This window comes from Fulmarus glacialis, unplaced genomic scaffold (genome assembly GCF_000690835.1).
Source record: "Fulmarus glacialis isolate BGI_N327 unplaced genomic scaffold, ASM69083v1 scaffold8224, whole genome shotgun sequence".
In the NCBI taxonomy this organism is placed as follows: domain Eukaryota; kingdom Metazoa; phylum Chordata; class Aves; order Procellariiformes; family Procellariidae; genus Fulmarus; species Fulmarus glacialis.
The window spans coordinates 30,193-42,442 of record NW_009207356.1 but is presented as its reverse complement, the minus strand read 5'-3'; the positions used below and the strand labels follow the sequence as shown (position 1 = coordinate 42,442).

At 38.6% G+C, this 12,250-nt stretch overlaps 1 protein-coding gene across 2 annotated transcripts; it reads left to right on the top strand.

Moving 5' to 3' along the window:
- Positions 1-1,090: 1,090 nt before the first annotated feature.
- NIPA2 (non imprinted in Prader-Willi/Angelman syndrome 2) lies at positions 1,091-11,763 on the top strand. 2 transcript variants are annotated; one of them, XM_009576062.1, is made up of 7 exons: positions 1,091-1,145; positions 5,893-5,953; positions 6,325-6,547; positions 8,256-8,312; positions 9,096-9,186; positions 9,748-9,908; positions 10,813-11,763. In XM_009576062.1, exons 3-7 carry the CDS (start codon positions 6,409-6,411, stop codon positions 11,448-11,450), a joined length of 1,086 nt encoding a protein of 361 aa, XP_009574357.1. In that variant the 5' UTR covers positions 1,091-1,145; positions 5,893-5,953; positions 6,325-6,408; the 3' UTR covers positions 11,451-11,763. The 2 variants fall into 2 exon arrangements, with proteins under 2 accessions (XP_009574357.1, XP_009574358.1); XM_009576063.1 differs by lacking the exons at positions 1,091-1,145; positions 5,893-5,953; positions 8,256-8,312 and having other exon boundaries at positions 6,409-6,547.
- The last annotated feature ends 487 nt before the right edge of the window (positions 11,764-12,250 follow it).

Sequence of the window (12,250 nt, the reverse complement as noted above, 5' to 3'; positions counted from 1 at the left end):
GCATTTTTCTTGTTTTCTCCCTATTACTTAAAATGGAATGCTTGTTGCTCTTGCTTTATTAGTAGAAATCTGCTATAAAGGGTAAGTTTCCCCACAGTTTAACTAAAACTTTTAAAGTAGGCAGCTATGTATGTTTTGCTTTCTGAGTACTTGTGCTAGTGCCTCTAACATTATATTATATGTATGCATATATATAACATTATCTTTATAAACAAATTTTTTTTTTTTTTACCTTGCCTGTGTAATATGTAAATAATTATGCATGTAAGTTTCCACACTCATTTAACTTTGACAAAGCTGGAAAACTGTATCTGTATTGGGGCAGATTTACAATGCAAAACTGAAGGTACTCTTTCCTAAATAATGTACACAGAATCTTTAGGTACTGTATGCGTGCATCTTGGCCTTTTAAAGATGCACGTGACTAAGTTTCGAACCAGCAGCTCTTTTATCTTAATGCTGTGTTATATCTGTCCTTTCAATGTTTTCTCTATACTTGCGTTTAAAAGATATGTTCAAGAGTGGACAGAACATAACTGAGGAAGATTTGGGTTAAAGAGTTAGGTGTATTTTGGGGATTTTAGTAATCTTACTGAGAATATTTCCATGTTCATACTCCTTGCCACCTGAGAGTTCTGTATATAAACATCCTCTGAAAACTCACCATAACAAAGCTAATAATTAAAACTTTATCTTAGTTTTTGTAATAAAAGTGCCTTAGCACTTAAGTTACAGAACAAAACTGAAAGGACTAGGGTAATATTTCAGTTCAACTTTAGCATGTTTACATTCTAAAGAATAGTTGAGATCGCAAGTTAGTTTCTTTGATTAGTGAAGTGAAAAGCAAAGGGATGAAAAAACTGTAACGCTTCAGGTGAGACATACCTAAGAAGGATCAAATTTAAAATCACACTACTTTTATTCAAGTGTTTTTAAAACAAAGATCCCATCTCTTTTTAAAGCATAGATGAGACAATGTACAGCCTTGTGTGTCATGCATGAAAATGAAATTAACTTGAAATGATGGACATAATTTTTTTAGCTGAATTCTTAAAATGCCAATTAATGTTATTTTCAACTTATATTTTAGACCTAACATTGAAATATTTAAGAAGTGAATGCCTCTGGATTTTGGAACAAAATTGGTATGTATCATGAGCCTTCGAAAGGCTCATCATTGAACATCTGGATTTTTGTTGTTAGGGAGTGTTTCTGTTTCCTGTGGTTTTATGCCTGCTGAAATGAAGAAGAGAACACATAATAGTCAATGTGTATTTGTTAAAAGCACCTTGTTGATTCAACCCCTTTTTCTTCCATGAAAAGCTTTATGGCTAGGAGGGCATTAAATAGGTACTCTATTTCAATGCTAGAAACATAAAACTTCTCATGGACCTCTTGCAAATAAGCAGAATTGAAAATAAAATACCACAGAACAGCTCAAAAGATGCTGAATGGCTGTACTTGGAGTAACTATTACTAATGTCTTGTCAAAACAGGCCTTTGTTTAAAAATTCTTCCGTGTGAGTCACATCTGAATCTTGTGCTTTTTAATATTAGTGATATGGCTGAAAGGACAAAAAATTTTTGGGAAAGGTTGCCAGTGTGTAAACTCAGATGAGTATTTTCAGGAAACACTTCTGAAAAAAAGACCTGCTTTTTTATAGGAGTAAATGAAAGTTATTACACCCAGGCAGGAATAACTTGCTATACAAATGCAGTTTAGAGAACACTAGTTCTGTAGAAAAGAATTTAGAGGCTATACTAATAGAGAAGTTGAAAATGAGTCAACAATAGATGACTGCTCAGGAAGGGCTAAGAAAACCACCGATTTTGGGTTGTATGAAAAGAAGTATAGTATTGCGGAAGTAATAATAACTCAGCTAAAATACTGTATGCGACTTTGGGAGTTGCACTTCATAAAAAAAAAGTGGGCTATTGGGAAAGGACCCAGAGGGTGCCACAGCAGGAAGCGCCAAGTACGTACCTTGCAGAGTAATGTTAAGATATGGGTGGAAAGATAAGGGAGTTGTATCTTTTCCAAGTTCAGTGTGGACAAACATAACGGGCTTTGGTAGTCAAAGTGAAGATCTAGATGAAGGTCATTAGATAATGAGAGTTCCTAACAGCATCAAAGCATGGGTGCAGTGTTTGTGATGTTTCCTTCGTAAGTATTTCCTGGGAGAAGCTTGGCCGAATTATCTGTAATGAGGAGCAGCAGTGAATGATGCTTTATGTGGCAAAGTGTTGAAGTAAATGGCCTGTTAAGGTCCTTTTTAGCTTAGGGACATCATCCTGTTCACAGTTAAGATCAGTTGTTAGACGAGAAAATTGTGAATTCTAGCATTTAAATATTTTAGCATATTAAATTACTTCTAGGAGAAAAGACTGTCTACTGAACTCTTGAGGGCTGGTGGCCACGTAGGCAAAGTTGGAACAATCTACCGTGTTTACTTTTACCAACTGTAATTATTGCTTCCATACAACATACAGCTTGTGGAAGTGATACTAATTTTCTCTTAAATGTAAAATACTATTTCATGTCATGACACCACTTTTAGTGTTTCTGAATATTTAGAGAGCTTACTTGTTACAATAAATATATAACATCTTTTGAGCACTGTGTATGTGCTGCTTTTGGGAGAAAAGGACTTCTGAGCAAAGAGACAAAGAAGCGTTACCTTGTGTTTTAGACCAGAAAGTCTGTATCTTGTCAGCATTTGTGAAACTTCTCGGTTACATCTTAAAAATAAGCAAGCAGACTTTTTGGCTAATCTGGACTTGCTTATATCCTGCAGTTTTTTTCAGAAAGCTTTTTCTCCATCTCTCCCTGTCTGATAACCTTCAAACTCAGTATACATTCCCTGTGTTGTCTGTCATTGTACTGTTGCACACTGAGAGTTATGACTCATCATACTACATGATCCACAGGCAGTTCATAAATGGGTGGTTCTTCGAGGCATTGTAAATGTTGTAGCTTCTGTGGATAGGAAAGTCTCATCCCCTCATTACATCTCTGAAATCAGAGCAGCAAACTAGTATTCCTCCATGAACCTGCTAGTCTTGGGTGGATGAAATACTCTCTGTGTGAAAATCAGCTGTGATCTTGATTAAAGAACCTTTGCAGAACTACACCAAATACAACTAAAACCACTGGTAGTTTTGTTTAACTCCTACATCTTCTGTCTTCCCTCCTGTTTATAACTTAGTAGTGGCCCTGGCTGCTGGTGTGGGACAGCTTTGGCATGTCCCAAAGCTGAAATGTGAGAGGAGTATTTATTCCAGAAACTGCTCATTTCATGGCATTTTCTTTTTCTTATTTCCAAACATAATAATTTTTATTGATGATATTTATGAGGACACATTAGTTCCTCTTCTTTTACTAAGTCTTAGGGTTTGAATTAAACTACTGATTTCCTGAAGTGTAAAACCTCCTGTGCCTGCTATTGCTTTGACTTTGCAGCTATACGTGTCAGTTCTACATGGGCGAATTACATCTGCGCTGCGTGCAGTGAACCAAATCTCTTCAGAGAGGAGTTGGGTTCACCATGACTGCAGCAGAAATGGTCAGCAAATGTAGACATCTATATAAACTTAGATGGAGGTATGGCAGTCCAGCCCAAGCAGAAATGGGACTGGCCATGTCTGTGAGGACAAATAAACTTAGCAAGAAGAGCTATCAGTAATTTATGTGAAGAAGTGGTTAAGATTTGAGTCATTTAGAAGATTAACAAAGTGGTTGACAGGGAATCAAAAACTCTTTAATGTATTTGGGATATGGGGGAGTGTAGAACTACTAGTTTTGAAGTGTAGCATCCTTAGGGTGTTTTTCAGTCTGAATTCAGAAAATTACCTGTTAGCTCGCAAGTTTTCCTCATTCTTCTGCAATCAAATTCTTTCTCTGCTCCCAAAGAAAAGCAGCCTGTGCTGCTTCTCTTGTCTCTGAAATGCAGTGGGTGGAAGATGTCAAGATGGGACTAACAACTGATGCGCTTTACCTCTGTTGGAAATGTTTTTGTGTAGATGAAGCTATGCAAGCCAGGGAGAGAAAAAAAAAAGTGGTTTTGCCAGTATGGGGAGTTCTGTTTTAGTAAAAAGCTACACTGGTAAAAATACTCCCATTAGTAATATAACTAGAGTAGCAACTGTTAAAACACTGGTAGTGTGGAAAAGCTCAGCAAAAGAAGCCCGCCTCCCCCAGGTGGTGCTATACCAGTATCCCATTTTACACCAGCTGGAGCTAGAAGAGCACTCTTGGCTTGATTAGCTGAATAGTGTGACTTATGACTGCTGGAAAAGATGGTAGAGAAAACAGTCGCGGAAGTCTCTTGATGTCTTTTCTTTGCATTAAAAAATGCCTTTGTTCTTCAGGGGACTGAAAATCTTGCTTTGAATTCAAAACCAGAGAAATATTTGATGCAGTTAGTGAGGTGGCTTGTTCTGGTCCGTCTCCTGCACTAATGATTTGTCTTTTTTGGTTTTGTTTGATAGGTAATTTTGTATCATGCAAGAATCTACTTAAGTTTATTTTTAAAAGTTGCTAGAAAATGAAAGCAGTTCATTTACTTAAATTTTTCCTGCAAAATAAGATATTAAAAATTACTATGCAAGGGTTAAGGGAAGAGCATTTGAGAATTTTGAATTGTGGATCTTGCAGCATTTTGAATAGTGCCATGTTGAGTGCTTATTAAATGGGACTGTTTTCCTATACTTTTTCACAGCCTAACTGGATGCAAGTAAGAGGTTCTGTGTTCAGTTTTAACGTTAACCTACCTGTAGCTCTCTGCTAGGTTTTTCCTCGGGGTGTAGCAAATTAATCAAAGTCGGAAGCAAGAATGTACAGTGAAAGGTAGTTTTGGAAGAAAACAGGTTTTGAAGAATCAGGGGCAGGAATGGGAACTGTGAACTGGCATGGCAGACTGGAATATGATTTTATCTAGTCCTGGACTCCCAGTGGGTGCATCCATCTCTGCCTGGGCGTGAAAGAGGGCGCTTGATATTGCAATGCCTTGACACCAGCATTGTACTCCTGCCTGTACAGCTGCTGCTGTATCTCAACATTAAAGCTGTGGAATTCAGATTCCAATAAGCACTGAAATGGAAACATTTTATTCCATCCTTTTCTTTACCCCCTTTTACTTTTAAATCAAAAGCTTACTAATGCAACTTACGTCATATGCCATGCTTCTGAGTATCTGGAAAATAATTGCTTAGGGAACTAAATGCTAGTCTTGGCACATCTGTGATTGGTGTTCCCAGGAAATAAAAATTGTTTTATCTATAGGTGTTTTCTTCCTTTAGAACAGTTCTCTATACTGTCGTAATTATCAGTTGTCTTGAAATCAAAGCCTAAAAATAGTTTTCATTTGCCCTCATACATAGAGAGGTTAATCACCTTGAAAGTACTTTGAGCTTTTTGTTCTTCAGTTTAAAAGTTATTTATAGAGATACCTTAAATTCAAAATCTTGTGTGTTAGATGGAATCCAGGATATCCTCATTGCAGCTTGTAACAGAAGAAAAGATGCACTGAATTAAATTTTGTTAAGCCGGAGGTTGAATATGTAAAATCTGGATTTCTAGCCTAAAAATTGCTATCTTCTGCTAAGCTGTTGTTGAAGGTCTTACCTAACTAAATTTGGAGTCTTAGCAGGCTAAGTGAAAGCTTTTAAACTGTAAACTTCTAATAGTTACTGTAGCTAAGCTGAAAAGATGCTTCATACAGGTATGGGAAACTCTTTGTGAAATACATCAACAAACAGATGCCTTATTTCTTGTTCCGGATTTCCCTTTTTGTTAGAGGGTAAATGTATGCGCATACATCTCAAGCTTGTTTGTGTTGGGGAAATTACTATATGATTAAACACCCATTCTAATCTTCTCTTTCATTTTTCTAGTGAGTTTATAAGGAAGAAATGCTGTGGCTGTTCCCAAACTCTCTTACAAACTGACTTCAATGTAAGTAATTGTAATTGTTTGATCAGTATTGTCAGTTACATGGTATGCTAGAACATAGATCTGTGTACTTAATGAAAAGAAAAATGAATCACACATCTTTAAGTTTTCCTTAACTTTTTTCAAAGAACTCTTATTTGTTCGGGTTTCAGTTTCTATGTGCCAGGTCAGAAGCCCTTCCTTCTGTGTGTTCAGACTTGTTAATGTCATTCATCCATGGTTCAAGCTTACACATGCTTCAAAGATTGCCTTTTTTTTTTAAACACTCATAGCAGAGACCGTTCACAGGAGAACCAGTCACATGAGCTGTTGAGGATTTTCCTATACAGTATGTATTTCTAGCAATTTAATTCTGATGTGTTTATTTTGCTCAGGTTTCAGTGTTGCATCATCTTGTGTTGAGTAACAGAAGCTCTACTGTTCATTGATCAATGTGACAGTCTTTAGTAGTTTACGAGATGAGCCAAACTCGTGGGAGATATGACTTCTGCATTGGTCTGGTGTTGGCTATGAGTTCCAGCATTTTCATTGGAGGAAGTTTCATCCTGAAAAAGAAGGGCCTTCTCCGGTTAGCTAGGAAAGGCTCCATGAGAGCAGGTAAATATGGGTTTAAGAAACTTGCTGACATTTAAGTTTTGCTGTTTAACAGAAGTTTACTAAACCTATGATCTTGTGTTGACTTTTTTTTGTTTGTTACAGGTATATGAGACCTAAAACATAGAGCTGATGTGTTTTTTCTCTGGTGTCAGATACACCTAACTCTGTGTGTGATACATACTATTTAATTTGCATGTAATGCCCTCTAGGGACACTTGTTGAATGATTCCTTTGCATGTCAGTTAAATCTGAATTGTACTTGCAAATTGAACTTGGAACCAGCACTCTTAACTACATCTATGCTCCTGAATGAGTGAATTTAGGAGAATGTTAACTGTGTTTGAGTGTCAGGAGATTGGTTTAGAAAACTAAAAATCACATATAATGACCACATGTAGCGAATAGTGTCCCTCAAGGGTTCATACTGGAACCAGTACTATTTAATATCTTCACCAATGACATAGACAGTGGGATCGAGTGCATGCTCAGCAAGTTTGCAGACGACACCAAGCTGAGTGGTGCGGTTGATTTGCTAGAGGGACGGGATGCCATCCAGAGGGACCTTGATAGGCCAGAGAGGTGGGCCTGTGCGAACCTCATGAAGTTCAACAAGGCCAAGTGGAAGGTCCTGCATCTGGGTCAGGGCAGTCCCCAGTATCATGCAGACTGGGGGGCGAATGGATTTGAGAGCACCCCTGCCGAGAAGGACTTGGGGGTACTGGTGGATGAAAAACTGGACATGAGCCGGCAACGTGCACTTGCAGCCCAGAAAGCCAATCATTTCCTGGGCTGCATCAAAAGCAGTGTGGCCAGCAGGTCGAGGGAGGTGATTCTCCCCCTCTACTCTGCTCTGGTGAGACCCCACCTGGAGTACTGCGTCCAGCTCTGGAACCCCCAGCACAAGAAGGACATGGACCTGTTGGAGCGGGTCCAGAGGAGGGCCACGAAAATGATCAGGGGGATGGAACACCTCTCCTGTGAAAAAAGGCTGAGAGAGTTGGGGTTGTTCAGCCTGGAGAAGAGAAGGCTCCAGGGAGACCTTATTGCGGCCTTTCCATGCTTAGAAGGGGCTTATGAGAAAGATGAAGAGAGACTTTTTACCAGGCCCTGTTGCAACAGGACAAGGGGCAATGGTTTTAAACTGAAAGAGAATGGATTTAGGTAGGATGGTTGCAGCATCCTCAGGTGATTCAGAGGGTTGAATCTGAATATTTTTAATTCAGTACCTGTCATCTCTGCTTGTAAAGGATGATTGATCTCAAGATAGGTAATTCATGCTCCCTGGTTTGGAAACAGGACGTGTGACTGCATTTCACGTGTTTGTACATGTAATCAGCCGCATAAACCACACACGATTTCCGCAAAGTAGCATTCTTATAAGAGACACAAAACTTGGCTTTTCATGTCATTACAATGAGTTGAAAGAACTGTTTTTCAGGGTAATGCAGATATGGTTATCAGTGCCATTTCTAATACAAAAGAAATAAAATAACTAGTTTTCAAAGTAGGCTGTACAAGGCATTTGCACTTCAGAAATTTGAAGATTTTATTTCAGCTCCTCTAACTATAAAGCCTAAGTATCAAAAGATTACCCATGTTTTTAAGGGCATGGGCTGCAAAAATTATTTTGGTGATGTTATCAGTGACAGGACTTACTGTTTGTTGGTGTATGTTTTTAATGGAGTAGCAAACATTCTTTCAATTTTAGGTCAAGGTGGTCATGCATACCTTAAGGAGTGGCTGTGGTGGGCTGGACTTCTTTCAAGTGAGTATCAAAAATATGTTCAAGTAAGCATCAAAAATATAATCTGCATTATATAATTTAAGTAAATAACTACGCCACAGATGGCAGCAATGGTTATAAAAAAGGAGTGAGATGAGGATTCTACGATGTATGGTAATGCTATCTGGTGATTTGATGGGTGCAACTCTAATGATTTTAATATAACTCCTCTCGCACCAGAAATTCTTTCATTAATGTAACTGCCCTCTTTGGGCAGTGGAACTAGGCAGACGTTGGTCTTCCTGTATCTCTTTGCTAGCATATGCATTCTGGTTTTTGTCTTAGCAGAGAAGTGCTTAGATATACAGGATTCTTTAGAGGGAACCATATTTTGGGATGATGTCTCTTTTCTGAACTTCTTTTTTTGCATTGCTTAAACTCTTGACTTACTGGCTGTGTTCAGGTAACTATGGCTTAATGTATGCATTGCCCTGTATCCTGCTGTTGCCGATTTCTCCATGCAAAAGTTCATGACTCAAGTTGGCAGGCTGGGGAGCTACAGCATAGACACCAAAATAAAACACCTTCTAATTGGCTGAATTAATTTTAATACCTGTTGTAGTCCCCCAGCCTGTTTTTAAAATATAATAGCAGGGGAGAGGGGGGGTATGTTCTGCTAGTACTGTTAGCTGAACGCTATCATTAGAATTTTCCATTGTTCCCTTACTGCATGTTTGTGTCTACAAGAACACTTGCTCTGATTCACAAGTTTGTTGCATAAGACAGCCTAACTCCTTTTTTTTAATTATTACTATTACTCTGCAGTGGGAGCTGGCGAAGTAGCTAACTTTGCTGCCTATGCTTTTGCACCAGCTACGTTAGTGACTCCTCTAGGAGCTCTCAGTGTTCTTGTAAGGTAAGAAACACTAACAGAAAGCAGTGTGATTTCAGAGAGAGAAGTAAAATATTTATTTAGAAATATGTCACTGAATTATGCTGTAATAATAAATAGAGAGTGCTTATAAACGTCAGGAGTAACTTTAAGTTTCTCCAAATGTGAAGTGACTGTGCTATAGAAGGGTTCTAGCAATGCATCTACACTTCGATCTGTGAAAAGCTATCATCTTCTGCATTTCAAAAACGCGTTGTATACAACAGAGTAGTATTTTCATTTCTAAGTAGAGGTAAGATATTTGTCTTTTAAAAATTATTTTTACAAGTGCTTAGATACAGAGTTTTTTGGGGGGGCAGCATGAAAAAGGGGTTATGGGGAGAGATGCCAAATATCAACAGGTAGTTCTGTCCATAGCAAGTACCTTGAGATAGATAGAAAATAAACTGTGTAGCTATTTTTAAGCTGCACATTGTGTATGCAAGTCAGTGACCTGTACAGTCAAAGCAACCTGTAAGTTGGTGAGCAAATGAATGACATGATACTACTAATTCCATGTTTGCTGGTGCATTTTTTTCTTCTTAGTGCCATTCTGTCATCCTTTTTTTTAAATGAAAAACTTAATCTACATGGAAAAATAGGGTGTTTGCTAAGTATACTGGGATCAACTGTGATGGTAATTCACGCTCCACAAGAGGAGGAAGTAGAAACTTTGAATGAAATGTCCCACAAACTAGGTGATCCAGGTAAGAAAAATGCTGGCTTGATATGTACGCGGCCCATCATTTCTTTATTGTAGTTTCATTCCTGCTGCTTTCAAGTTCCAGGAAGATAGCCTGTGTCTGCTTCATGTTGTCAAAATGAAGTAGAGATTTGAATTCTGTGACATAATTCCATAGGGAGCTTTGCATGATGCCAGTGAACTTGTCTGGCCTTCAACAAAGTGTCTTGACGAGAACCAATGAGATGACAGTTTAAACAAATGCAGCAGCACAGTTGAATAAATGCAGCTTCTATAAATTTCACTTGAAGTGTGTCAGTCTCTAAGCCCAACTTTGAGCTCTCCTTAAAATGAGAAAGTAGGTGCTGTGGTAAGTGTCTGCCGAGAAAAGTAATCCTGCAGACTAGCTCCTATGCTTACATGGAAGATGAGGCACTCACAAATACACATCTGCAAAATACTATATATGCAAAGACAATTCCCATTTTAAACAGGAGGAAATAGCTAGCACAGAGATTAAAAAGCTGATCTTGAGGAATGACCAGATTATTGGAAATCTGCTGATGAATGTAGCAGTGTGCCAAAATGTACCCCTCTCAAAAGCATTCAGACACAAGCCTGTATCCAGTGGCAGCTACACCTCAGTGAGTCTGTGTGTAATGCAATTGGCAACCTAATCCTGTAGTCATCTTGCTGATAGGCTGGTAAAGGTAATACAGCATGCCTGAGTTTTATTCTTTGTTTTGGCTAGCTTACTATAAAATCATTTTAACTTTGGTGTTGGAGGAGTAATGCGAAACATCCTGAACTCTTCTGTTTAAGCTGAGCCCATCGCAGTGTTAATGAGTGTTTTCTTGGTACCTCTATGATGCTTTTGATAGTGTACGTAAATAACAAGATGATTTTTTTTTTTCTCCCCCCAACCACAGGTTTTGTGGTCTTTGCAACGCTTGTTGTCATTGTGTCTTTAATTCTAATATTTGTGGTGGGACCTCGCCATGGACAGACCAACATTCTCGTGTACATAACAATTTGCTCTGTAATTGGAGCATTATCAGTCTCCTGTGTAAAAGGTTTGGGCATCGCTATAAAGGAACTTTTTGCAGGAAAACCTGTGCTGGAACATCCATTGTCTTGGATTCTGCTGCTGAGCCTTATTGTCTGTGTGAGCACGCAGATCAACTATTTAAACAGGGCTCTGGATATATTCAACACTTCGATAGTGACACCAATATATTATGTAATCTTTACAACATCTGTTTTAACTTGTTCTGCCATCCTTTTCAAGGAATGGCAACACATGGCGGCTGATGACATTATTGGCACCTTCAGTGGCTTCCTGACTATTATTGTGGGGATCTTTTTATTGCATGCCTTCAAAGATGTTAATTTCACCCTAGCAAATCTGCCCCTCTCCTTGCGGAAAGATGAGAGAGCAGCAAATGGTACTTTGCTGAGCACATACGACTGCTTTAATCACGATGAAGAAAGTTCTGCCTGTCTAGGTGAAATACAGTCCACTGATAGTCTCTCAGCCAGGAGAAATGGAAGTCTGTCAGCCTTCTGAAAATACCTGCGTGTTACAGAAGAAAAGAACAATTCTGTCTCTGGAAATTTTTTTCTGCTGTGAAATGTCTGAGCTTGTCTGGAAACTCATGTACTTTTTAAAAGTATGTGTAGACAATCGTTAATTTTTAAGTTCGATTAGGTTGGATAAAGAACACTGAAGGGGTTTTTATTTGCCTTATTTTTACTTTGAAAAATACTAAAATGACCTCAGACCACAGTTGGTTTTGTTGCTTAAGTTATGTGTAAATACTTTCATTTCATTCTTCTGTTTTACGATGTATTGCACTAATGACAATTTTATCAAAAATAAATCGCTTTATTTCTGCAGTGGTGGTAAAAAATTGCAGTGAACCTGAATCCTTTGTACTTGGTGCCCTGACTGGACACTGAATGACTGTAAACATACTAGAACAGGAGCTGTAGTAAGTACTCTTGTCCCAGTTTGTAAAAGAGGAAAGGGAAAGCTACAACTGAGCAAGACTAATCCTTTGAAAATACTGCTTAACCAAAGCTGTATGCGAAACTTGCAGGCTTTACATCAAAAAATCAGAGTAACTGACTGACAGGAACAAGAAGGCAGCAGCTTCTGCTCTGCTTGGGTAGGTGAGGCAGTAGCTCCTGCCATGCCAGCCTATGCAGGAGGAAGTATTCGAGTTGTTAATAGTAGCCAAAAAAGCTATTCCCTCTTCTGTGGAAGAGGTCAGGTTCTGTCTGTTTGCTAGACCACACTGCCCTGGCTCTGTAGAGCTGCTCTGTGTTTTTGATGTTGCAGCCTGAACTCACAGAATGGCAGTTTTG

What these genes read in the sequence shown, in the direction of transcription:
- NIPA2 (XM_009576062.1), top strand. Translation starts at nt 6,409, where the DNA reads ATGAGCCAAACTCGTGGGAGATATGACTTCTGCATTGGTCTGGTGTTG. An exon ending in GAAAGGCTCCATGAGAGCAG is followed by an intron (nt 6,548 to 8,255) that starts GTAAATATGGGT and finishes TTTCAATTTTAG; the next exon opens with GTCAAGGTGGTCATGCATAC. An exon ending in GCTCTCAGTGTTCTTGTAAG is followed by an intron (nt 9,187 to 9,747) that starts GTAAGAAACACT and finishes TTTTCTTCTTAG; the next exon opens with TGCCATTCTGTCATCCTTTT.